The 27318-nt window shown below is 49.9% G+C and overlaps 1 protein-coding gene across 3 annotated transcripts; it reads left to right on the plus strand.

The window, feature by feature from the left end:
• The first annotated feature begins 588 nt into the window (after positions 1-588).
• Positions 589-27318, plus strand: SLC5A9 (solute carrier family 5 member 9). 3 transcript variants are annotated; one of them, XM_074380782.1, is made up of 15 exons: positions 589-873; positions 2694-2765; positions 7081-7185; positions 7315-7382; positions 7471-7669; positions 8808-8913; positions 9782-9862; positions 10183-10388; positions 10606-10741; positions 11865-11972; positions 14224-14374; positions 16178-16346; positions 17800-18015; positions 21375-21528; positions 26012-27318. In XM_074380782.1, exons 1-15 carry the CDS (start codon positions 712-714, stop codon positions 26218-26220), a joined length of 2142 nt encoding a protein of 713 aa, XP_074236883.1. In that variant the 5' UTR covers positions 589-711; the 3' UTR covers positions 26221-27318. The 3 variants fall into 3 exon arrangements, with proteins under 3 accessions (XP_074236883.1, XP_003921633.2, XP_074236882.1); XM_003921584.3 differs by lacking the exon at positions 7315-7382 and having other exon boundaries at positions 7505-7669; XM_074380781.1 differs by lacking the exon at positions 7315-7382 and having other exon boundaries at positions 7505-7669; positions 16178-16334.

The raw sequence follows: 27318 nt of genomic DNA on the forward strand, positions 1-27318 counted from the left end.
TCTGTCACAGTACAGAATGGGTCAGGCATCAGAAAGTGTGGATTCTGGCTCTGCCTTTTTGGAGATGGCCCTGCTTAGTTCCTTGGAATAAACCATGGTCTCTTCCCAAGCCTCAGTTTCCTACACTGTATCGAAGGAGAACCCAACATCTCGGTGGGTTGGAGTGGGAGTGCATGAGGCGGTGGCTGCTTTGCTAGGGTAATAGTAGACTCCTCTCCTTCTTCCCTTTGTTTCCCTCCCACTAGGTAAAAGAGAATTGTATTGAACTATTAAGAAAATTGGACTCTAGTCCCAGCTCCATTTTTACCTCACTGGGTCTTGTTTTCCCCACCACACCGGAGTTTGAACACTTTGATTTCTGAAGACCTTCCCAGCTCTGGTGTTCCAATATTTTGCTCCTTTTCTCCTCCTTCTCCTCCTCCTCTTCCTGTCTCTCCTTCAGCTCCTCTGGGGGTAGGGAGATTGGTATGCATGTGCACGTGTGTACACATGCATGTATGTGTGTGCACATAGTGGCAGCAGGGAAGGGGAAGGAAAGAGTCCTGCAGGGGCTGGGGATGGCAGTTGGGAAAAAAGGAGGCAGGACTGTATGTGCCAGCAGGCTGAGTTTTCTCACCAACTAATGGTTCTTGGGGCAGTTTAATCATTAAAAGAAAGGAGTGAAGCCAGGATCACCTCAAAGTCCAGCTCACTGGTGACTAACACTAACAGATGAGCAAGGAGCTGGCAGCAATGGGGCCTGGAGCTTTAGGGAATGGGGTCAGGACTGAGACAGCTCCACACTCAGCACTGGATCCCAGAGTTGGTCTGCACACCTATGACATCATCGTGGTGGTCATCTACTTCGTCTTCGTCATTGCCGTGGGGATCTGGGTAAGTAGGCCCTGACGCTGGAGCTGGCAGGGGAGGTAGAAGCAGTCTCTCAGCTTGGGTGGGGCCGTGGAGCTAGGGCAGGGCTAGGCAGAAGGAAGCAGATCATGGAACCATGGGGCTGAAATGGAAGGGCTTTCAGGAATCAGCTTCCTGATCTGTTTAGAAGGACAGAGAAGGATGTCACTGGGCTGAGGTCACACAGACAGACAGCCAGAGGCAGACCAGGCCCCTGATTCCTGACTCCTCTCTGTGCACCTGCTGTCTTTGGCCACAACCATCCCTGGTTGCCCTGAGGCTTACTCCTTCCTTCTGCCCCACCCCAAGACCCCCAACTCTGAGAACTCTTGACCCCTGGCCCTACCTCAGTTCTGCATTTGTTAGCATCTTGGCTAAGGTGATTTCTTAAGAAGGGCTCATGTGCTCTCAGTGAAACATGCCAGGCTGATTTCAAGGTCCCTCTGTTCTCCTTTGTTCCCAGGAGCCTCAATGCTATAGGCAGGGGCCAAGCTTTGGAGTCAGGGAAACCTGAGTTCAGGTCCCAGCTGCAACAATGAGAGCCTCATGGCCCTGGGAACCACATAGGAGGCCTCTCTGAGCCTCAACTTTCTCAGGCAGACAATGAGAGTAAGAACTAAGCTGTGATCACTCAACAACAGGACACACAGCAGCACCTGGCACGCTGCCTGGTGCCCGATTGGCAGGCAATAAATGGCTGCTGTTATCACCACGGCGTTCTGCAGCAGTGCGAGCACCTTTAGACTCTGCCATGATTCAAGTCCCAGCTGGTCACTTCCTAGGCTGTGGCCAGGTCAGAAACCCTCTTCTGGGCCTCAGTTTCCTCATTTGTAAAGGGGAGTGAACAGTCCCGGCCTCCTAGTGCTGGTGTGAGGAAGAATCGGGCTGACAGATGATCGCTGGCTCCTGGCCAGCTGAGAAAACCACCAGCTGCTTGGTGACTTTGGACAAATTGCTTTCCATGTTGGGCCTCCGTTTTCTCCTCTGTAAAATGAATCTGTTTTTCTCATATGGCCTCTAAGAGGATCAGAGGTGACAAGGGCAATACAAGCAAAAACTTAACAAGCACAAGGCCCCACACACGTTTATCACTCCCTGGTGACTGATTACCTTCCCTTAGGGAAAGTCAGAGAACTATTGGCTTTTGCATCTGAATAGCTGCTTCCAGTTTATCCTTCGCTACCCACTGTCCTCCCCTCACCCCTTGTCTCCAGAGAACATTCCAACAGGCTACTAACTGACCACCTACTGATGCAAGACAGGGAGGTCCTGGATGGGACTCAGTGGCATGGTCTGACCTCAGACCAGGTCAAGGGAAATCCCAAAACAGTGCCCGCAACTCCGTTCAGGGCTCAAAGTCTCACAGTCAAACTGTAGCCCTTTCTGTCCTCCTGCCTCCAGTGTGGGAGCCCGGCTGGGAGTAGGGAGGGAGTCAGTTCAGAGAAAAGGTGAGCTCGACACACCTAAGGAGGAGACACTAAATCACCCTCCAAAAGCGCACTTTCGGGAGGGAAGCATAAGGGGATAAGAGTGCACAATGACCTCTCACACATAACATCCCTTACCTCCTTTGCTCTTTGCGCTGGCCCTGGAGATGAATGACGAGGCTCACAGAGGAAGTGACTCTCGCAAGACACATAGCTTAGAAACTGTGAAACCAGCCTCAGGCAGCTCTCTTCTGCTTCAGTTTCCACCCTCTGTCTCCACAGCTCCTTCACCAAGGGGCAGGGAATCTGCGGGGTGAGGGCAGGGCAGAGGTTGGAGAGAAACTTGAGAAATCTTCATCTCATCTATTTCTTTTCCAGTCGTCCATCCGTGCAAGCCGAGGGACCATTGGTGGCTATTTCCTGGCCGGGAGGTCCATGAGCTGGTGGCCAGTGAGTTGACCCTTTTCAACCACCCCTAGCACAGAGGCTCCCAACTCTCCTCCTTTCCACCATCCAAGCCCTTGTCCCATCTTCTCACACCTGGACCATGGCAAAGACCTCCCCATTTTTTCCTAACTCCAGGCCCCTTCTCTCCTGCCCAAACCCACCCTGCAACCTGAGTGGCTTTGCTAGGACACACGTTGGACAAACATCCCCTGGCCCTCCTAGGCGTGGCCCTACATCTGGCACTTGACTTGCAGTGATGAATCTGGAATGTCCCTATGCTAGAGAAGCTCAGATCTGAGTGGAGCTGATAGACTCATAAACATCATGTGCACTGCTGAGCCAGAGGGAAGCAGGGGGCACTGGCCAGAGCTTGGAGGAAGCCCCTGGCCACCAGACAGTGCAGCCAGCTTAGGAGGGATTTTGGGGAGAACGTATCAGATAAGCTTAATACTGAAGAGCAGTTAAGTGAGGGGAGTCACAGAGGTAAAATCCCCAACAACCTCAAGGAATCCATCTCCAAACCTTTGTGAGCCACAATTTCTCCCATCAAGCCACACCACAGTTCTATTGGTCCTCAAATTTAACTTTCTCTTCCGGGAATAGGAAGAAGGGAGGAAACCCCTGTCTCAAAAATTGTCAGTAGAACCATCAGCCCCAGTGGTAGCTGAAGCAGTATACACACCCAGGCATTTAAAACTCACACATATAACATGTGTGCATGCACACTTCCATACTCTCACACACTCACACACACTCATGCACCACACTCTCACACCCACATGCAAAGGCACACACACACATTCATCCACGACCATACTCATATATACTTGCAAACTCATGCACACAAAGACACTCCCAGCCTCACACTGACACCTTCTCTCACGCACTCACACACTCTCTTTCTCATATGAACTGTCACAATCACAGACACACATATGCTCATTTACACACTTACACGCACACACTCAGACTCACACACTCATGCACACTCACAGCCCCAGCCGTCTTCATGCCTTTCCGCACCCTTCTCATTCTCACCACCTTCCCCACTCTGTACTGGTCACAGACTCGTTAAAGAGCAGCAGAAACCCAGGAGGCCTCCAGGGCTCTCTGGAAGGTTTAGGTATCTGGGACAGGAAGAAGTAGGGGCAGGCAGCTCTTGTCTGTCCACCGTGACCGAATCCCAGGGATGGCGGGGAGCTGGGGCCTGGCAGCCCAGGAACAGTGGTGGGGTCACTGGCACTCACTACGAGCCACCTTCTCATCAGGAAAAAGGAAAAACTCTTCTCAATGGTTCATTTCAGCCAATGTCTCCCAAATCGCAACTCTGGAAACGAGGGAAGCGAGGACAGAAAAAGCAGGACAGAGCAGGTTGCTCTGATCACTTCAGGAGCAGCCCAGGGGCCCTGCTGACTGCCTCGGCAACCCGCAGAGAGCCGAGCTCTTGCCCAATGATTAGCCTGAGGAACCCGAGGCCTCTGAACAAGAGGGAGGCCTTGGCAGGCACTTCTAGGTTCCCACTGTGCCCCAAACACAGAGCAGACACGCAGTGGGAAAGAGAGGATGTGCTGCCTATCCTCTGGTGGGCCGGCTGTGAGCTGTGCCTCCTGCACCTGAGAGCTGGGTCCAGCCTGAGGCCAGGGTGAGAACCAGCTCTGGGTGTGGAAAGCTGAATCCCACCAGCACTGCTGGAGTGTATGTCTGGGTGTCTGCCCTGTCCCGAGTCTGTGCCCCATGAAGAGCACAAGATGCAGCAGCCCTTTGTGTTCCAGAGAGGCCCGCATGGTCCTCCCCGTGCTTCCCCCGCTGATCTTGTTGATCTGTCCTGGGTAGGAGCAGGAAAGTTAAGTTAAAAACCCTGGGTGGGGGTGGAGGTGCCTCACTGCTCCAAGAACTGCCTGGAGGAGGCTTCTTCCTCTGAAGCAGGGGGCCCGGTGTTCTCCACTCTGGCTGCGTGGTCCAGCCAAGCCTCCCCAGCACCCCAGGGCCACCTGAGAGGAGGAGTGAGTGTGCGTGTGAGTGCCTGTGTGAATTTGTTTCCATGTGTGAGTGTGTATGCATGTGTGAATGTGGGCACTGTGTGTGTGCATGAGTGTGCTTGTGTGTGTGCTTTGTGAGTGTATGTGCACATGTGTGTTAATACCTGTGTGAGAGCATATGAGAACATGTACATGTGGGTGTGTGTGTGTGACTGTGCAAGTGTGTGAGTGCATGAGTGTGTGCATGAGTGTGTATCTTGTGCCTGTGTGTATGCACATGTGAGTGTGCATGTGTGACAGTGTGTACTGTGCCTGTGTGTGTGCACATGTGAGTGTGCATGTGCGACGGTGTGTGTGCCCGGTGCCTGTGTGTGTGCACACATGTGAGTGTGCATGTGTGTGTCCTGTGCCTGTGTGTGCACATGTGAGTGTGCATGTGTGTGTGTCCTGTGCCTGTGTGTGCATGCACATGTGAGTATGCATGTGTGTGCCCTGTGCCTGTATGTGTGCATGCACATGTGTGTGCATGCACATGTGTGTGCATGCACATGTGTGTGCATGTGTGAGTGTGTCCTGTGCCTGTTTGTGTGCACGTGTGTGCATGTGTGACAGTGTGTGCCCTGTGCGTGTGTGTGCACACATGAGTGTGCGTGTGTCCTGTGCCTGTGTATGCACATGTGAGTGTGCATGTGTGACAGTGTCCTGTGCCTGTGTGTGTGCACATGTGAGTCTGCATGTGACAGTGTGTGTGTCCTGTGCCTGTGGGTGTGGGTGTGCATGCACATGTGAGTATGCATGTGTGAGTGTGTCCTGTGCCTGTGTGTGTCGTGCACATGTGAGTGTGCATGTGTGTCCTGTGCCTGTGTGTGCACGAGTGTGCATGCATAACTGTGTGTGTCCTGTACCTGTGTGTGCGCACATGTGAGTGTACGTGTGTGTCCTGTGCGTGTGTGTGCACATGGGAGTGTGCATGTGTGACTGTATCCCATGTCTGTGTGTGTGCACACATGTGAGTGTGCATGTGTGACCGTGTCCTGTGCCTGTGTGGATGCACATGTGAGTATGTGTGACTGTGTCCTGTGCCTGTGTGTGCGTGCACGTGTAAGTGTGGATGTGTGACTGTGTGTGTGTCCTGTGCCTGTGTGTGTGCGCGCATGTAAGTGTGCATGTGCACATGTCAGAGGCGCTGGCACCAGGGCCTCAGCAACATCAGACCTGTTGCTCATTCCGTGCCTTTACACGGCTTACTGCCTTTGTCTGAATTTCTCAGTGCTTTTCCTTTCCTCTCACTTTCACGGCACCTCCGGAAGAACAGGACGTTGGGTGGAAGTGAGTCCTACATAGTATAGGTGAAGAGCTGAGGTGTTGATAGAGGAAGTGATTTTATTGGGGTGACATAGGGTGTAGAAAGGAACATGGCTCCACCCCCACCTGCCCCCAGCGCTCCCCCCGAGGTCTCCTTAGTCCTCCTCCCAGACTCCGGAGCCCCTCTCCCACTTCTCCCCTCCCAGTCAGGGATCCCATCTAATAACAAGAGGTAGCACTGACCACGTGCTCATTACATGCCAAGCACCATCTGTGCCGTGTTTGTTACTGGAGCCAGACAGCCAGGGATTGAATCCTCATTTGACCACTTACTCGTTCTGAGACCTGGGCAAGTTACCTATCTGTGCTTCAGTTCACTCATGGGCAAGATGGGGATAAAAGTAGCACCAAGGGTTGTGGCAGGGGTTAAATGAGTCCCCATACTCAGAACACCAGCTGGTTCCTGGAGATGCTACGCAGGCGCTGACTGCCCTGATCATGCCCATTATCCTCCTGTCTCTGCTGCCTCCAAGTGCTTGGCTGCCTTCCTGGAGGAGAACCAACAGCTCAGAGGCCAGCCTGGCCTGTGCTCAGCCCCTGGGCTCCTCCCTCTGCCAGGCTTGCGCTGGGGTGGCAGGAGGGCCTTTCCTTCCTTCCTATGGGGCTTCCCTATCTTTTTCAGCTTCTTTCTCTTGGAGGCCCTCAGACCCACGGCCTCAGTGCAGAGGTCCGCACTCTCCACTTGCCAGGCTTCTTTCCCATTTGCCCTTTTTCCCCATTTCACCATTTACTCACTGGGTGACCTGGAGCCAGCGAATTTCCTAACATTAGTTCCTTCCTCTGTAACCTGGAAAAACTCATACCCTTCCCCGTGGATAGCTGTGGAATTAAATGTATTTATAAATGCAGTGCCTGGCATACAGTGGGTGCCCAATAAACATCAGCTCCGTGCCCCCTCACCACTCATGGTCCTCACTCCAGATTAATTCAGATCACTCCTGACTCCTGACCCTTGACCCAACTGTGCCTTGCAGATTGGAGCATCTCTGATGTCCAGCAATGTGGGCAGTGGCTTGTTCATCGGCCTGGCTGGGACAGGAGCTGCTGGAGGCCTTGCTGTGGGTGGCTTCGAGTGGAATGTAAGAAAGCTGGCCTGGTTTCTCCAGAATAATGAAGGTCTAATCCACCTCCATCTCTGGCATTAGTGCTGAGAGGATCCTTAGAGATTCCTGGCAGGCTGCATGGTGAATCAATAACCCATTTTACAGATGAGGAAATCAAGGTCTGGAGGAGACAGAGGGATCCATCCAAGGTCACACAGAAGGACTGGTGTCAGGTCCCAGACCCCTTATTTCTCTGCTTAGGGGCCTCCCACAGCACAGGGCTGCCTCTGGGTGGGAAGCCGACCCTCTGTCTGCATCCAGGACCTGGATACCTTTTTCTCCTCCCCTCTCCCAGGCAACCTGGCTGCTCCTGGCCCTCGGCTGGGTCTTCGTCCCTGTGTACATCGCAGCGGGTGTGGTCACAATGCCCCAGTACCTGAAGAAGCGATTTGGGGGCCAGAGGATCCAGGTGTACATGTCTGTCCTGTCTCTCATCCTCTACATCTTCACCAAGATCTCGGTGGGTGTCACTGAAATCTGGCCATTGTGTCCGGAAATGCTGATTAGGGAGGTGCTGAGTGCATCATCATGAGTGTCTTGCTGAGGGGAAGCTGACAATGACAGTTGGAAGAAAGGCAGGCAGGATCCGTAAACCTTTACCGCGAGCTCCCCCTCAGCACTGGGGTAGTCAAGGATGAATGATAAATACTTTTGGAGTGAATGACAGTCCCTACACTCAAAGAATTCACAATCCAGAGTTTATTCACTTATTTTTCCTTTCATTGATTATTCATTCATCAACTGTGCATTAATTGCCTAGATGGTTAGAGACAGACAGGTCTTTAATCCTCCTCTAGTGACCTAAACTCAGGAAATCACCTAGACAGGTCAAATGACTTGCCCAAGTCCACACAGAGGGCTAGCTCTAGCACTGAAGCTGAAGTCTGGGTTCCGTGACCCAGGCCAGGTCTCCTTCCACTCTGTTATGTTTCAGAGCCTGTTATAGGTTCACAAAACAATCGTGGATGTGAATCCACAAGCAAACACTAAAGGGAACTGAATCACTTCATTGCCAGGTCTAGGGCTGAAAAACACTTTAAGGCCCTCGTTCCACCAATGTTTGAGAATGACCCTAAGTCAGCTTAGGCACAGGCTATGCGCCCATGTCTGCTAATAAACCCAAGTATGTAGATGACGCAGGACTCATGTTTATCTGCACCAGGGCTCCTGCCACATCGGTCAGCCATGGGCCATCCAGGAGCCAGGTAGGCTCTGCTCTGCCAGGGAGAGGCCAGCAGCTCTCTGGTTCTTCCTCTCTTCTCCTTAATGGCCTCTTCTTCTCCAGCCCAGCTCCTTCCTTCACTTTCTCAGTCTTCCCCTTCATTCCCCACCACTCCCTTCAAGTCTAGCAGACCAGCCACGCAACTAAATTTCTCTCAGTTTCGACACTTTATACAGTACTTTCCTGCTTTAAAGTCTCCATGGCACCTCAATGTCTGCAAGATAAAGCTCACACTCCTTAGCGCAGTACTTAAAGCTTATTTTCATCATGTGATGAGGGCTGAGGGCCTCTGGCATTGCTGGGCAGGCAGGTGACATGTCCACGCAGCCACTCTGAAGACCTCGGGTAGCCTGACCTCTTTCCTGACTCTCCTCAGACTGACATCTTCTCTGGAGCCCTCTTCATCCAGATGGCTTTGGGCTGGAACCTGTACCTCTCCACAGGGATCTTGCTGGTGGTGACAGCCGTCTATACCATCACAGGTAGGCGGAGGGAAGGTCATGCTGGGCTGCAGAGACTGAGACAGTAAGAGGGCAAGAGGGAAGTTTTGACTGGCAGAGACCCAGGAGAAAGACTGAAGGAGGGACAACCAGAGAGAGGGGCAGAGAGACAGCAAACTGATGCTGACAGAGAAGGAGAAACAGGAGAGGCACAGGCAAAGAGAAGCTGAGACAGAGACGCAGCAGAGAACACGGGGACAGAATGAAAGACACATGGATGCAGACGGTGAGGTGAAAAAGGCAGGCATGGGAGGAGGAACAGAATCAAGCAGAGACAGGGATGGAGAGACACTAAGAAATACCAAAAAAGACTGACTGCCCAGGGAGTGGGGTCCAGAGGGGGACCATGACCCAAGCCAGAGTCACTGCAAGCTGCCCCAGGCAGAGACCACAACCCACCTCCTCCCGTTTCCTCAAAATCTCCTCGCATAGGGCTGGGCACTTTGGAAGGCCAGCACAGGACTGCCTTACTTAGGGTTAAGTTGGACTCCAGAGACGGGGCATTTAGATGAGCACTGGGAGGAGGGAGCAGGGAGTGTTACTGGCAGAACTAGAAGCCAAGGAATGGACTTGGGATATTAGATAATAACGCAGAGCTGTGGTGTGATGGCCACAGTCAGCTGCTGTCAGGACAGAAGGGACCCCAGCACCTTTGACTGTGACCAGTCGGCATCCTGCCAGGGAGGGACAGAGGGGAGCACTAGGTGTGGAGAAAGGCAGGTGGCCAGAGTCCGCCGCTAAGAGGGCTCTGTGTCTTCTCTGGTCTCCCCAGTGTGGCCATGCACAGGGCAGGCAGCCAGAGAGGACCCGCAATGGTGCTGACTGATGAGCCCTCTCCTTGAGTCTCCAGGGGGCCTCACGGCCGTGATCTACACAGATGCCCTGCAGACGGTGATCATGGTGGGGGGAGCCCTGGTCCTCATGTTTCTGGGTAAGAACGAAACCTAAACACACCCCATCCTCATCCTTAAATTCCTCTCTTTCCTGTCTCTGTCACCTCCACAGCTTGATTGGAACTTTCTGGTACATAGATCTATGTGAGCCATATCTTCTCTCCAGGCTGGGGTTCTCAAAGAGCAAGGTTCTTGCTACTTCAAACCAGGGGTCTTGAGCCCAAGCCCCATCTTCCTCTTCACCCGCAGTCCCCATACCAGTTCCAATCTGAGGGCCCACATGAAGCTGGGGCCTGGGTGTGCTGAGTGACAGGCTCAGTAGGATCTCAGGGCTGCTTTACTCACTGTCTCCTCACAGGCTTTCAGGATGTGGGCTGGTACCCAGGCCTGGAGCAGCGGTACAGGCAGGCCATCCCTAATGTCACAGTCCCCAACACCACCTGTCACCTCCCACGGCCCGATGCCTTCCACATGCTGCGGGACCCTGTGAGCGGGGACATCCCTTGGCCAGGCCTCATTTTTGGGCTCACAGTGCTGGCCACCTGGTGTTGGTGCACAGATCAGGTAATCCCCCAGGCAGGCTTGGCCTAGCCTGCCTGGAGGTGGGGCGGCTTCCTGCAGAGAAACCCAGTGCCTGGATGCATAGAGGGTTGGACCTCATTCTGGGACTGGGACTGCACTGGGTAGAGACACAGTCAGTGCCCAGTGTCAGGGCTCACCTGTGGCTGAGTAAGGTCCTCCTCGACTTTAGCTGGACTCCTCCTCATTGCTGCCCTTTCAGGTCATTGTGCAGCGGTCTCTCTCGGCCAAGAGTCTGTCCCATGCCAAGGGAGGCTCCGTGCTGGGGGGCTACCTGAAGATCCTCCCCATGTTCTTCATTGTCATGCCTGGCATGATCAGCCGGGCCCTGTTCCCAGGTAAGAGTGAGTCTTGCTCTCTGGGTGTTGGGATTCGAGGCTTTCAAAGAGTGTCTGGAGAATGGGAATGTGGCCCTGGGAAATGTTAGACCAGAGCAGGGATCGGCAAGGTTTGTCTCTTAAGAACACATAGCCAGACATGGTGGCATGCACCCATAGACCCAGCTACTTGGGAGGCTGAGCATCCTGAGTCCAGGACGTTGAGGCTGCAGTGAGATATAATTGCCCCACTGCATTTCAATTTGGGAGACAGAGCAAGAGAAACCCTGTCAAAAAAGAAAGAAAAGAATTAAAAGAAAAGAAAAAGAAGAAAGAGGGAAGGGAAGGGAGGGAAGGGGAGGGGAGGCAATGAAGGCTGGGTGCGGTGACTCACGCCTGAAATCCCAGCACTTTGGGAGGTAGATCATGAGGTCAGGAGTTTGAGACCCACCTGACCAACATGGTGAAACCTTGTCTCTACTAAAAATTAGCCGGGCATGGTGGTGCACACCTATAATCCCAGCTATTCAAGAGGCTGAAGTGGGAGAATTGCTTGAACCTGGGAGGCGGAGGTTGCAGATCACACGGCTGTACTCCAGCCTGGGCTGAAGACCCAATCTCAAAAAACAGAAAAGAAAACAAAAGAAAGCAGTTTAGGCTTTGTGGGTCAAACGTATTATTTCAGTAGAAAAAATGTGAATCACGAGGTCAAGAGATCGAGACCATCCTGGTCAACATGGTGAAACCCTGTTTCTACTAAAAATACAAAAAATTAGCTGGGCATGGTGGCATGTGCCTGTAATCCCAGCTACTCAGCAGGCTGAGGCAGGAGAATTGCCTGAACCCAGGAGATGGAGGTTGCGGTGAGCCGAGATTGTGCCATTGCACTCCAGCCTGGGTACAAGAGCGAAACTCCGTCTCAAAAAAAAAAAAAAAAAGAAAAGAAAAAATGTGAATCAGGTAGAAAGTATACGGGCAAGAAATTTACCAAAGACGCAGACACCATTTGCCCCTTCACCTCACAGACATGGGTCCCTGCTAGAGTCTCCAGTGAACATTTCCCTGTAGTTTTAGAAGGCAAATACTAGGCCAACCTGAAAAGTCACAAGATCATCAACTCTAACTGCCATCACTTCTTCCGCAGATGAGGTGGGCTGCGTGGACCCTGATATCTGCCAAAGAATCTGTGGGGCCCGAGTGGGATGTTCCAACATCGCCTATCCCAAGCTGGTCATGGCTCTCATGCCTGTTGGTGAGTCTCTTCTCCCCACCCCACCCTGCACTCCCACCTCCAGCCTCCTCCCATCTCCACTGCCCAGGAGGGATGGCACTAACATGGGTGGAAAGAGGGAAGAAAACTATTCACCTCTGCACCCTCATCCTAACACACGCAATTTGTATAAGCATTTGTATGTAAGACACCAGCTCTGTGGGCAGGTTCTGGAGATGCAGAGATAAAAGGCAGGCCCCTGCTCAGGCATCGTGCTGTCTCCAGCGTGCCTGGACTTGCCAGAGATACAATCCAATGGGACCAGCGTGCTGACCCCGTGTGAGCTAAGGGAGCCCTGTGATGGCACCTGACCCAGCTGGGGGATGTCGGGAAGGTCTCCCAGGGGGAAGGAAATGGAGCTGCATCCCAAGTTAAGTTGTAGGCAGACACGGCAGGAGGGGCATAGAAAATGTCATTCTAGGGATGAGAAGCTGTGTGTGCAAAGGTCCAGGGTGAAGAGAGGTCATGAAGTCTGACCTGAAAGCAGCCCAGTGTGGATGCAGGAGCCAGGAGGAATGACGACCTTCCTGGTAGAGATGTCACAGACAAGCCTTGTTCTGGAGCAGAGCCCTGGGACAACGGGGGGTTTTGGTCAGAGAGAGCATGACTGGGTTTGTGTTTTAGCAAGACCAGTCTGCATGCATGAGTCTGTATGAGGCAGGCTTGGGGGCAGGCAGGGAGATTGTCCGTGGGGTGTTTGCAGTGGTCCAGGTTGGTGGAGATATTGGGTTGGACCAAGTCAGTGGTATCAGATACGGAGAGAAGAGATTTAAAGATGTTTATGTGAGGTTGAATTGTCAGGATTTGATTTGAGGGATAATAAAGACAGAGAAATCCAAGAAGGGTCTCAGATCTTGGTGTTTAGGCTGTGGGTTTATAAAGATATTGAGATTGGAGACATACAAACAGAGGTGGGATTATGGAGGGCAGCAGACGAGTAGAGTTACTGCCTCCCTGTGGTAGGAGGAGGAGTGAATCCAGGCAGTAGTGGCCATGGTGGGAGGCCTAGACAGGACAGAGCTGCGCTGAGGGGCAGGTTGGCGGTAAGCAGGGAGGGGTCTCAGCTAGCCCTGAGTTCTGCTGTAGGGCTGGAAAGACAATAGCTAAAGAGGGGAACAGAAGGCCCCAGAGGGAGATGGGACCTGAGTTTGGAGCACTTGAGTCTGAGGCACTTGCGACTCTTCCAGGGAGACAGAGGGACGGCGGAAGGTGGTTAAATGGATGGATTTGGAAGGAAAGAGGACTGAGGTGGGACCAGGGCCAGGATCATCTCCCCAAGGGTGAGCAGTCATATCTCTAGAAGCTTGGTCACTGTCAGGGAAACTTCAGATATCACTGGGTCCCATCCTCCCTTGTCCAGGTAGAAAAAGAGGCCCAGAAATGGTAAGGAACTAGTCCAAAGATCATACATACAGCTGGGTACTTGCAGAGCTGGAAAACAAGCGCCAAGCTGCTACCTCCCAGTCCAGGGCTTTAGCCCAACACTATCATGTCAATGAAGAAGGTGCAGAAACACTAAACAGATCCACCCAATTATTAATAATCACCTTTCTCCTCCCCCCGCAGCAACCCACTAACCAAGTGTTTACAAGCTGAGAAACCCAGACTGCGATGTCAAAACTTCAGAGAACCTTAGAGATCACCTAGTCTTGTATGCCTTAATAGGATAGATGAGGAAACTGAGGCTCAGGGCAGGGGGTTGGGCATCAGAGATGGAGAGAACCCAGCCTCCAGTTCTGTGATCTAGGATTTCTTTTTTCTATTCTTTTCTTTTTTTCTTTTTTTTTTTTTTTGAGACGGAGCACTCTTGTTACCCAGGCTGGAGTGCAATGGCGCGATCTCGGCTCACCGCAACCTCCGCCTCCTGGGTTCAAGCAATTCTCCTGCCTCAGCCTCCTGAGTAGCTGGGATTACAGGCACATGCCACCACGCCCAGCTAATTTTTTGTATTTTTAGTAAAGACGGGGTTTCACCATGTTGACCAGGATGGTCTCGATCTCTCGACCTCGTGATCCACCCGCCTCGGCCTCCCAAAGTGCTGGGATTACAGGCTTGAACCACCGTGCCTGGCCGGATTTCTTATCTGTGCTGGATGGACACCTCATCCAACACCTTCCCTTCCTCCTCCTCACCCCCAGCTCCTGACTCTGCAGGACACTACAGCAGCCTCTGTGGTCCTGGTAGAGCTGGCCTTAACAGGCCCTCCATTCCCATGAGCCTCGTCTCTCCCCAGGTCTGCGGGGCCTGATGATTGCCGTGATCATGGCCGCCCTCATGAGCTCACTCACCTCCATCTTCAACAGCAGCAGCACCCTGTTCGCCATTGATGTGTGGCAGCGCTTCCGCAGGAAGGCAACAGAGCAGGAGCTGATGGTGGTGGGCAGGTGAGCTGGACCCTCCTTCCCTCCTTCCGGAGTGTCCTCTCCCCTCTCCCCTGCCCTGGGTTACCCTGAGCAGATGCTGGCTGGGTCAGACCCTGCCCTGGACTGGCAGTCAGAGCACTGGGTTCAAGTTCCAGCTCTCCACATGATTTCAGGTAAGTCCTTCCCCAACCCTGGACCACTCCTTTTTTCAGAATAATAGGAAAAAACACCTCTTCCCTGGTAACTTTATCTTGGAATTGATCAACAGGATTATTGAGAGATGAAAAAGCTCTTCGGGAATGAAAGATAAACTGTATAAATGCATGGAAAGTTAGCAAGCAGCTCACCCAAGCTATTCCCAACCAACTCTGGAAGTTACACCTGGTTAAAAGAAATGCTATTAATTTAATCCACAAGACTGACTCTACCCATCTACTATGCATCACATCCCACATGCAGGGGGCCCACAGTTGGATTATATGGCCCTGCCCTCAGGGTGCTTACAGTTTATTGAGATAGGTGGAAACATAGGTAACAAAGCAAGGCATTTGTGTCAATAGAGATTTTCTTAGGAGGGCCGTCTCCAAATGACACAGAGCCTTGGACGCCAAGCTAAGGAATTTGAACTTTATCTTGTGGGTAATAGTTGTATGCTTCTAAAGCATAATGTAGCAGCTAATTTTTTTTTTCATAGGCTGGAGATTTGTAGTTTATATAAGATGAAGGGGCCCTTTTTCAAATCTTTGCTTCATAGTTGAAGGGTCCCTAACTTAGGTTTCTGGACTAAAGTTCTCCCACTTTGTGGATAGGTACTTGAGTTTAGGAATCTTGCTCTTTCATGCCTCCCTGCCTTTGCACTCACTGTTCTTTCCACCAGGATGCCTTCTGCCCAAGGCTGCCTAATGGATTCCGATTGCCTGCTCAACTGTGCTCCCCCAGCCCTAGACACGGGTATTGATCACTGCAGGATCTGAGTACAGGACAGATTGGGCAAAGACGAGGGAGATAAGCAGCAGGGACGCTACTTGGGCAGCTGATGCTCTAGTGGAATCTGAGAGAGGCAAAATGGGAGGAAAAGGAGAGGAGAAGACACATACGCAGTGACACGTCAACGAAAGCATTCCATTTCTGCGCACATGAACTGGTTTTGCTACCATTTCTTCAATCAGTGGAATTTGGGCTCTATCTACTGGCCATACATGTTATTGCATCCAACACACTGAAGAAAAGTTTTTCATGAACTTCACACACCTGCAAAATCATAAGTGCAGAATGCTTTGGAGACTTAGGTCTGAGCCACCATTGGTTAAGAAGGAGTCAGGTGAATAAGAGGGATTCTTTCCCAAGATCAATGCCACAGTAAGGGAGAGAGCATCAGTGCCTGGAGGAGGGACTCTTCCCTGGAGGCTGCAGTCATCCTGGGAAAGAGCTGCCCTACACAAGGCTGGGATGGAAGAGGGGAGAAAAGACATTCCAAGAAGAGACCAGAGGCCTTTTTTACTGGGGTAGGGGGTGGGGTGGGAGGTATGAATTCCTCCGTAAACAGCAACAGGTGGGTGACATGACCTTGAAGGTGTCTAATATATAAATGTCATGGAAGCTTTAGAATTATGAGTTTCTTCAATTCCAAAATTTTCAGATTCTGAGATTTTAAGTCGAAGTTTCTGCTGCTTGGTGTTTGAGATTCTGGCTGCCAACTTTCTCTGATCCAGTGATCGTGCATTCCCCTACCTTCTCCCTTCCTGGTTCCTTCGCATCACCTTCACCCCACACCCCACCATGCCCACCTGAGCGTGCCTCAGTGCCCTGTGCTCTCTGTCGCAGAGTGTTTGTGGTGTTCCTGGTTGTCATCAGCATCCTCTGGATCCCCATCATCCAAACCTCCAACAGTGGGCAGCTCTTCGACTACATCCAGGCTGTCACCAGTTACCTGGCCCCGCCCATCACCGCGCTCTTCCTGCTGGCCATCTTCTGCAAGAGGGTAACAGAGCCCGTGAGTGCAGTGCACCTGTCTCTCCCATACAGAAGAGGGGCTGGAGATCTGGTCTCTCAATCACCTTGGGAATGTCTCTGTGACCTTGGGAAAACCCACTTCCTCTCTAGGCTTTCATTTTCCTGACCACAGCATCCGACCTAGATTCATCCATTCATTCAAAAAACATTTACTAGTCTTATGATGGCAGCTCCAGGGATGCAATGGTTTATAAGATTCACATAGATATGCCATCGCTGGGTCAGCAGAGAGATGACTGAATAAGCAATAATAATGAAGCATGCTGACTGGTGGGAGACTAAAGAGCACAAACACCTAACCTATGGGGTTCCCAGGAGGGGTCGAGGAAGACTTCCCAGATGAAGTCACATCTGCGCTGAGACCTGAAGGATTAATGGGAGGGGGAAGAATGATCCAGACACAAGGAACAGTGTGAGTGAGCGTGCAAGACAGACTGTAATATCTCCAGGTCCTGTTCCATCTCTAACACTATAAGGTCTTATGTGTAAGCAAAATAACAGCAATGACAATGATGATGACAAAGTGTGACCTTGCAAGGGTTCCTGCACATGCATCATTCATGTAACACACTGAAACCTGACAGAATCTGGGAGGAACCTCGGGTTACCAGGACCAGAGACTTGGTTGCTCCCCAGGATAGCCTAGAAGATGCAGGCTGGCTGTACCTTGGGAAGTAGAGGGATGTCATGGACTCCACCACACAAAAACAACATGAGAGCTCAAGGTCATTGAAAATGAGGCCATAGAAACCCCTCCCTTGGTGGTGCACCTAAGTTAAGTGTCTACTGTCTGCAGAGGCCTCATCTCACTGACCTGGCTGAACTCCGGGTGCTTCTGCTCATTATAAAGTTTTTGAAATCAGGATCAGTATCACCCGTACTCTTACTTGCTGGGAACAGGTACATGTTAGAGCCAAATGGAACTACAAAGAAGAAAGACATGAGAGGTTCCAGAGCTTTTCTTAAAAACAACAACAGAAGGAAAGTCTCTATTCTGATTTCTGATTTATCGTAACTGAAGGTTGGGAAGGAGATCCTGGTAGTCCCTGATTATTACAAAAGCTTATTCCATCGTAGTTGAATATTTACCATCTAATAATTAACTTAGTACTGATTTAATTTTACGGATTTTTTAGTTACTGTCCCCAGTGAGAAACCTCTGAGTCAGCAAGGCCGAGTCATTGGCTCAGTCACTTCACAATGGAGCCAGGATTCAAATCTTAGTCTGTCTGACTCTAGAACCCCTATGCCACTGTGCCTTTAAGTCAAGACAAAGTCTCAGTATTAATGGGGAGCTCTTTTTCCCATTAGGAGACGGATTTGCCCAACATGGCAATAAACCAGTGGGAGAGAGAGTTGAGGGCAGAGTAGTTCTACCTTCCTAGGGTCTGCCACCTGGATCTCACCCCAGCCCATGCTGCCATCTCTCACAGGGAGCCTTCTGGGGCCTCCTGTTTGGCCTGGGAGTGGGGCTTCTGCGCATGATCCTGGAGTTCTCATACCCAGCGCCAGCCTGTGGGGAGGCGGACCCGCGGCCAGCAGTGCTGAAGGACTTCCACTACCTGTACTTTGCACTCCTCCTCTGCGGGCTCACTGCCATCGTCATCATCATTGTCAGCCTCTGGACAACTCCCATCCCTGAGGAACAGGCAAGTGTTTTGCTCATACTGAGGCCCTCCAGAAATGCTCTTTCTTCTCCCATAGCCTGGAATTCCGCCACTGAGTTTTACTCTGTTGGGTTATGGTCTCCCTTGTGGCCACACAGATGTCCTTGGGAAGGAAAGTTCCTTGGGCTTTCCCCAATGAAAAGTAATTCATTCAACTGAAAAATTACTCAGTGAGTACTTACTATGTGCTAGGCACTGTGCTGGGCTCACAAAGATGAAGGGTCCCTGCCAGAGACTATCCTCAGGGGAAACAGATGCTGACAAGCTGTCACTATACAAAGGGAAAGTGCAGAAGGACCAAGCTCAGTGGGAGAGGCCGAGCACAGAGGGAGAGGCAGTCACTTCCTGGGGTCCCAGGGAGGGCACACAGACGAGGACACTTTGAATTAGACCTTGAAGAATGAATAGAGAATTTCTGAGTGGCCCAGAAACAAATATATGAGAAAAGAAACAGAGAGCTTACTACACAAAGAACTCACATTGAAATCCTCACCTCTCACAAGAAACGGCCCTTGAGCACTGATGCTCAGTCTTCTGAGGCCTTTCTTCCTTACAGCCTAGAGCTAGGGCTGCTGAAATAAAAGACCACAGATTGGGTGACTTCAGCAACAGAAATTTGTGGTTTCACAGTTCCAGAAGCGAGCAGTCTGAGATCAAGGTGTCTACGGTGCTGGTTTTCTCTGAGGCCTCTCCCTGTGGCTTGTCAAAGCCTGTATTCTCCTCTTCTTTACACGGTCTTCCCCTTGTGCCTGCCTGTGACTGAAGCTCCTTTTTAAGTCATAATGGATTAGGGCCCATCCCGATGACCTCATTTAACCTTAATTGTCTTTCAAGACCCCATCTCCAAATACAGTCACATCCTGAGGTACTGGCAGTTAGGACTTCGACACAGAAATTTTGGGAGGACACAATTCAGCCCATAACAGAGTTGATGCTGGAAGTCAATCCCTGAAACACTGAGTGGACATCATGGACAATACTCTTTAGACAGACGGTGCTTTAGAGTTTGCAAGATGACTTTATGGGTTTCATTGATTTCTACAAAATAAGCGGGGCCTTCCCAGGCTGACACCTCCAGTGGCTCACACCAGAAACGGGCTCCTCCTCCTGCTGCATCCTCAACCTCTTCTCCATTGCCTGCGTCCTCATCCTTCATTCCAAAGTCTTTCCCAATGTAAAATCCTTCTCTGAATCCTGTTGTCCTCTAGTTCCTGCTGCCTCCCTCTCCTCCCTTCAACAGCAGACTTTTGCAAAGAATGGTTTCCTTTCCCAGCCTCCACTTCCCACCTCTTGTCTGCTTCTTAGCCCGCTGCTGTCTGGCTGTTGTCCCCAACGTTCCGCTGACATCGCTGTCACGGAAGTCACTGATAACACCCCGTTGCTAAAATCAGTGGTCATGTTCCTGTCTTTACCTTAAGTGAATTCACAAGAGAACTGGACACTACTGACCACGTCCTGCACCCCAAAGACCTCTCTTCTGTTTGCTTACATGAAATATTTCTCCCCTCGGTTTTGTTTTCTTTTGTTTGTTTGTTTTGCTTACCCTTCCAATCACTCTTTTGACTTCTTCACAGGCTTCTCTGCTGCCCCTGAAATATCGGTGTTCCTTAGGAACCCATCTATGGCCTATAACCTGTCTCAGCCAACAATACTCGTGGGCTATAAATTCAACAACTTTCTATATAAAGGTGACACTCAATTATCTATCTGCAGCCAAAACCCCTTTCCCAAGACTCAAACCCCAAAATCTAACTCTTTCCTGGTGACGTAAAGAGACACAGTCCATATGCTACCGGTGACACAAAGAAAAAGTATTATTAAGGTTTGTTAAGAAATACAAGCAAGGAAGCTTCCCAGGCTCTCATGATCCCAGAGAGATGTGTGCTTGGGCCCAGCACAGCGGAAGAAAGAAACTAGGAGCGGGATAGGGGATACCCAGCTCAACATGTACAGAAAGCTGCCTCAGAGCTCAGGCAGTGGTGAGTCCAACACCACTGATAGGAGACAAAGAACTGCTGTGATTTAGTTTTCTGAGCCACCATAAAAGAGAAGAGAGAACACCACAAGGGCCCTCAAAGGAAGTAAGGTTTACTTCTCCTCACCCGGACAACTCCACTTGGAGGGCCTGCAGACTCCTGGAGCACATCATCATATTTGATTGAACATGTTCTCTCTCCTCTGTCTCTCTCTCCCCTTGCCCTTTCTCTCTCTTCCTTCTCTCACCAGCACTAATACCCACTCCTTGTCCTGTGTCCTCTATTCCTGGACTAGGCACCACAATACGTCTGGTCACCCAAGGCAGGGGCCCCAGAGCCTTGTTAGCCTCTCCCCTGTCCCTCACCTGGCTCATTCAGCCAGTCACACTGTCCTGATTTCACCTTCTTTACCCAGTTCCTCAGGTGCCCATTGTAAAGTTTAGTCTCTGAAGGTTTACCGCTGAGTTAAAAACGAGGAAAAGGAAGCCAGCACCAGAAAATTAGATGCCAATTTATGCAGCTCCCGGGTGATGGTCTGTGACCTGCGGAGAGGGGCCAGGGAAGTTGCACCGGATTCCGCTCAGGAGTGCGGTTTTATAGGGAGTGAAGGTCTTGGATTGGATTTGGAGAAACAGGATGTGGAAGGGGGGAGCTGCTATTGGTAGGTAGGTGGGACTTCCAGTGAGCAGGCTAAGTGCTGAGTGCAGAGGGGATTTCCAAGGGTGGGGTTAGGTGCCGAGTGCAGAGGGGATTTCCAAGGCGGAGTTAGATGATTGACATATTCTGATAATGTAAATTTTCAAGCTGGGAGGGCAATGGGCATGTCCGAGCTCCCGGCGAGGCAGCCAGCCTTACACCCATTATTTTTTCTTCACTGTTGCAACATCCTCTAGGCTGAGCCCCTTTCAATTCACTCCAAGAAATCTTTGAATTTTCCAGCACTTACAGTCTCTACGTTTTGCTTAAAGTCTGCAGTGACTCTCCATTTGCCTACAGGGTTTTTGTTCTTTAAGCTACAACTCCTCAGCCTGACCTGTGCAGCCTTATTCTCAAGCGCCTGCCTCCCTGTACGGCCTTGTTTCCCTCCATCTGTAAAATCCGTGAGAACAGGGCCCAGGTGTGCTTCAGGTCTGTATTCCAGTACGTGGCACAAGCCTGGTGTAGAGCACCTGGTGTGGAGCAGGGAGTGTTCATATTTGAAGAAAGAAGTCAGGGCTAAGATCCAGGCCTCCTGTCTCCCAGCCCTGGCCTTGTTCATTGTACTCTCTGCTGTTGCTCAGATGCCCTTCCTTAAATGGGGCCCTATTTTTCTACAGCCTAGCTTCTCTCCAAGGAAACTGACTCCAATGTCTTTCTTCCCTTCAGCTCAAACGCCTGACATGGTGGACTCGGAACTGCCCCCTCTCTGAGCTGGAGAAGGAGGCCCACAAGAGCACGCCGGAGATATCCGAGAGGCCAGCTGGGGAGTGCCCTGCGGGAGTGCTGGAGAACTCCAGCTCAGGCCAGGAGCAGCCTGAAGGTAGGCTGCAGCAGGTTGGGGGATACTCATCACAGGGAGCAGGGGCGACAGACCCATGTGATGGGCGGTCTTTGGGATGGGGTCTCTGAGGGAGCCTAGTAAATATCACCCTAACTCCCTTCCCACAAGCCTATTGATCTATTTGAAAAATAAGACAACTGAGTCAGGCAGATAGGAGCCAAAATAGTGCCCTCATTGCTGATCGAGTGTAAGTGGAAAGAGCTAGTTTTTATCTACGGAGAAATGTACTTCCTAACACTGAACCTCCCTATTCAACAGAGGTACCCATCCAGTCACTTCAGATCTGATCAGGGTTACAGAATAAGGAGGGCATGCTTGGCTCAGTCCTGTCCTCTGTGTAAAGAAGGGCAGGGCTGAGCCAAGCATGTCCTCTTTATCCTTTCCAAACATACCAACACAGAAGTCCCTTCACCTCCGCTAGGTTGAATGAGTACAAGGGGAAAAAATCAAAGAACGTTGCACCCACAGTGTTCCTTCTACATGGGAGGAAACCTGAGGCATGACGAAGAAACCCCCTCATCCGTGTCCCCACCACCTCATTTCCTTATTATTTATTGATTTCTCCCTGGACCCAACAAGTCTGCCTATAGTCATACAGAAGTGTGGTTGTCCCTTGTGGGATGAGAGCAGCCACGTCTCCACAGAGTTGTCTCTGTTTTCATGATGTTCCTCCAAAACACCCCCCTCCACCTCTGGGCATCTCCTTGAACTGCTGATGGGCCACATGAAGTGTGCCCCTGGAGGTTCATGTGTTAGAATGTGTTAGAATAGTATGTCAGTTAAATCAGTTTCATTGTGTTTCAGTCAAATCTACTCTAAGGCCACACAATATCTAAAGTTGAAAAATATTTTAAGACATGATTTGAGGTACTTGTGTTAAATCCAATGCAGCTATAACGTTCCCAGAGTGAAATGAAATAACAATATCAAAATATTCTAATGATAGAATGAAAAGACTTTTTCAATTATAAAATTCCCAAGGAAAATGTTAAACTCTATAAAGTTCTCCCTGGGTGACAAAATAATCTATATGCCAAATCCCAACGACATGCAATTTGCCTATATAACAAACCTGCACATGTATCCCTAAACCTAAAATAAAAGCAAAAGAAAAAGAAGCGTCCCAGGAAAATGAATAAATAAAATCCAAAAAGTTAAATGAAGTTGCAAGTTAAAGTCCAAAATCAATCTCTTGGCCTCGTGAATTAAAAATTCAAACAAATTTAAGTTTTAAATGTATTTTCTGCCTCAGTGAAAGAAGGTCTCAATACAAAGATGAATAAGACGTGATCTCTGTCCCCAAGGAGGTGAGAATCTATTGGAGGCAAACAGGTAGTGCAAAGATGTGGAGTTTACACTAAAATGGATAAAAATGTCAATAACATAATAATATTGGGCTTTTAAATGCAATGTTATGTCATTGTTTATAATGTCCAGGTAGAGAAATAATATGCATCCTCATGTGATAAAACAATAAAATTATTAAGAGGTCTCAGTGCCTGGATGGAGTTAGGGTTCCCTCAGCAGCTGCTTTCTCTTGCTGGATTGGACATAGCTCTAGTTTTATACCAGCCTCTTGTGTGTCAAACTCTGAATAACTCTAGTGAGCTAAGAGCATTGACAGGATTAGCAAAGCATCGCTTGCTGCACCAGCGTTGTTGGCAATGCCATGGCACACAGTTCTCATGCCTTTGCCAAGTTTTAGGGGCCCTATGCTTTCCTCCAGACCTGAGAAGGCTCCCACTTTTCTTGAGGCCCTTCACCTTTGCTTAAGGCCTTAATTCTAAAGAAATAGCCACTTCCTAGGGTTAATGACATCATAAGCCCCAGAATCCCACCAAGGTCTAAGGCTCAGAGCTTCTTCCCAAGCTACAGCAGTTAAAAGCCAATAATCAACTATAAAAAGCTATCCATAATGATGGATATAGTTTCTTCCTAACTTTCATGGTTAAAACCACATAGGCTCACTGCAGGAGATGCTACGGAAGATCATCATCACCCTCCCTAATTTTATCAGTTGCCCCAGTTAATTCATACATATACATTTGCTTTGCAAGTGTGTGTGTGTGTGTGTGTGTGTGTGTGTGTGTGTGTGTGTGTATTTGCTTTGCAAGATATAACTCGTTTTTTTCAAGCTTTGTGGCCTAGGCACCAGATGTTGAGTTCTCAAAACTACTCTCCCATCATCATTGCAAAGACTGGGTCCTGGCCCCTGTAAAACTTGTTATCGAAGAAAGCAATCCGAGAGCATGAGCTCTTTGGAGGTGAAGCAGCTGCCAAGAGAAGGAGGAAGGAAGAAGAGGAAAAGCTGCAAAGGAAACTCCCAAAGAGAAAGAGGAAGGAGACAGCCTGTACTTTCTGAAGTACAGCTGAACCCCAGATCTAGACAGACTTATGCAGAGTTACACAAATAGACCTACTACCTGGCTGGTCCTCATGCCAAGGGACAGAGTTGTCCCTTGAGAAGCCGAGAGGAATGCCTGCTCCCTGTGGACGACTTACTCCCAAGAGCGAAAAAGAAGGCACCAAGTCAGCAGAGAAGTGCAAGGAGAGAAACCCACTCCCCTTCACAGACCACCACCATGAGGAAGGCAGGGAAAGACTGGTGCTGTCATACACTAAAGCTCCTTCTCTGCCCAGAGAAACAAGCAGGGAAGAGGCTCCCCCTCCCAAAAGGACTCCAGGAAGGCATGGGCCAGGCTGTATAACGTTGAGTCCTGAAAAGGAAAGTTAAAAATACTTAAAGGAGGCGGGCATAGTGGTTCATATGTGTTATCCCAGCACTTTGGGAGGCCGAGGCAGGAGGATTGCTTGAGCTCAGGAGTCAAAATCAGCCTGAGCAACATGGCAAAATCCAGTCTCTACAACAAATAAGAAAATGACCAGGGCCTGGTGGTACATGCCTGTGGTCATAGCTACTCAGGAGGCTGAGATGGGAGAATTGCTTGAGCACAGGTGGTTGAGGCTACAGTGAGCCATGAACGTGCCACTGAACTCCAGCCTGGGCAACAGAGTAGACTCTGTCTCAAATATATATATATATATATATACATATATATATATATATATATAAATTATATATATATGTGTGTGTATATATATTTAAAGGACACCAGTGTAGATCTGAAAGGAATATGTACATCCCAGGTTTTATACATAAATTTATTGAGTGATGGCACACCACTTAGTAACTCCTTTAGTGAGACTCTCTGGGCATATGAATTTGCATATGAAGCTCTGTGTATCCTCTGTCTCAGAAGGTTGCCAAGGAAATCAAAAGAGAATGTTTGGACCAGCTGGGAAAATGATAAAGCCTAGTACAAATGAAATGCTGAATTCATATGATCGTTAGTGCAGTTCTGTTGCTATGTGACCTTAAACAAGTCTCTTCACTTTCCTGAGACTTTTTTCTCCCCTGTGCAATCAGGGGAGACCAGATGAAGATGCAAGACCCTTGGATGCCAGACCAGATGGCATCCAAGGTTCTTGCATCTCTGACACTCTGTGGTTTTATTGAACTCACCAACTACCACGTTCTAAACCCATTAAAATAATCAAGCATTCATTCCCAGTGCATTTGTTTCAATCTCAATGAAATGATTTTTGTATTAATTTTATTTTTAATATAATATCTGCTGTGTTTTTTTTTAGAAAAAACCCTTAAAAATATTTACCTTATTCTTCTTTTGAATTTCGTTTTTAGTGAATTGTGCTACCTTTTAACCTCAGAGCAGGCCCCTTTCTCACCCCAAGGAAGCCGTGTCTCCATGGGTTTGGTCTCATGCACATTTAGAATATCATATGCACCAGAGCCTCTCCCACTGCTCCAGCACTGGTGACTTTTTAAAGTGCTGTCCAATTTCTATCCTCATTTGGTAGTCAGAACAACCTCGAGAAGAATGGGGCATATGTCATTGATACATCTGAGACAGAAAGAACCTGCAGCTTAGAGAAGCTGAGTGATTTGCATATGGCCTCACAGTCAGCAATGGCAGAGCCGGCCCTGGAACCAGGTTTCTGGCTTGCAGCCCAGTGCTCTTCGCAGTTGTGGCTGTAGCAGTATCTCTGGCTCAAACGCTTCCTTCTTCCTGGGTGAGATAATGCTCCTTCCTTCTGCCCTTATTCAGGACTTGTGCTGTGAATTGAGATGAATTGCATTATCCCGCCGCCTTAATATACCATCCCCTCTCCAACAAAATAGCGCTTCTACTACATGACTGTTTGGGTGCTGTGGCCAAGGTCAGAACTTAATCTAGAGTACCAGCTCAGCACCCAGTCTGTGGTTTGCAGAAAGTACCAAGTCAGTGGCTTCACCCCTCCCCGTTTTCTGTGCACTGCCCCATATCTTCTTTCAGTTTCTCACCATCTCTCTCCCTCCCCTCCTCTCTTGTCACTTTCCTTTCTCCAACCTTCTTTGCCTTCCCCCTCCTGCTCTTCTTTCTTTCTGGCTTTGTCCCTCCAGCCCCATGCAGGTCCTGGGGAAAGTTGTTCTGGGGCTGGTTCTGTGGGCTCTCCGGGGCACCGGAGCAGGCCCTGAGCCCAGCAGAAAAGGCTGCACTAGAACAGAAGCTGACAAGCATCGAGGAGGAGCCACTCTGGAGACATGTCTGCAACATCAACGCTGTCCTTTTGCTGGGCATCAACATCTTCCTCTGGGGCTATTTTGCATGATTCCACAGACCTGGCTTCAGTGTACAAAGATTAAACAAAGCCCAAGCCTGTCAGCCACAGAAACAGGCTCTCCTCCTACTTTGCTCTCCTCCTACTCCTAAACTGGAGATCACAGAAGTCAAGACTGCAAGATCCCCTGAGAAGAATCCAACCCAACCTGCACACTTGACAAGTGGAGAAACAGAAGCCCAGAGAGAGCCCTGGGTTTGCTCAGGGCCACCCAGCAGGAGACGGGGTTTCCCCACTCTTTCCAATACATTGCCTTACAGACCTACCTCAAACACATTGTTTCCACCTCTTCTTGAGTGTATTCAGCAGCCTTTACTGAATGTGTGTCTGGAGTTTAGAAAAGTGGAGGATACAAGAAAAGGAGCAGCAAGAAATTTGCAAAAATCCAAGTGCACCTTTGCTCCCCTTATCCTCCCTCCTCTTTCCCCTCCTGGTGCCCCTCCTGCTCTTTCTCTTCTCACCAATAATCTATTTGTAGCATGAATCTACCCAGGAGGGTCTTATATTTCCATTGGTTGCTCCACAGTGGCGGCTGTCAGACCTGAAGGAGTGGGGAGCCAAGGGTAGAATTTAGGCATGGTGACAGAGGGCATTTTGTGCAGAAAGCTCTTGGACAAGGGACTATTTAAGCACTATTTAAACTCTGCCTCTTCCTACTCTCTAATCTAAATATGCACAAAGTCTCTATGGCCTTGAGAAACAGTTGGAGAGATATGACTTGTTAAAATCATGAGGAATCAAGGCATGCCACTCTGTAGTTAAGGATAAGCCACACAGGGTGCAGCACAAACAGCCTGGGCACCACTGCACCTGTGCCACCCTGTCCTTCTCCCTTTGCTTGCCATGTATCCGCATACCCTGGAAAACACTGTGACTCCAGTTAAGTGTCCCTTCTCCAGGAAGCTGCCCCAGTGTCCAAACCTGGGTCAAGGTCCCACTCCTGCTCCCACAGCCCTGGACCTGCCTCTGTCACAGCACTGATCATACCAAGATGGAAGACTCCAGGGGGCAGGGACCAAGGGCCATGTCCCAAGTGACTTTGTACCCAGAAAAAAACAGCTGTTCAATAAATGTTTATTGAATTCATAA

This window comes from Saimiri boliviensis, chromosome 11, assembly GCF_048565385.1.
Source record: "Saimiri boliviensis isolate mSaiBol1 chromosome 11, mSaiBol1.pri, whole genome shotgun sequence".
Classification (NCBI taxonomy): Eukaryota; Metazoa; Chordata; class Mammalia; order Primates; family Cebidae; genus Saimiri; species Saimiri boliviensis.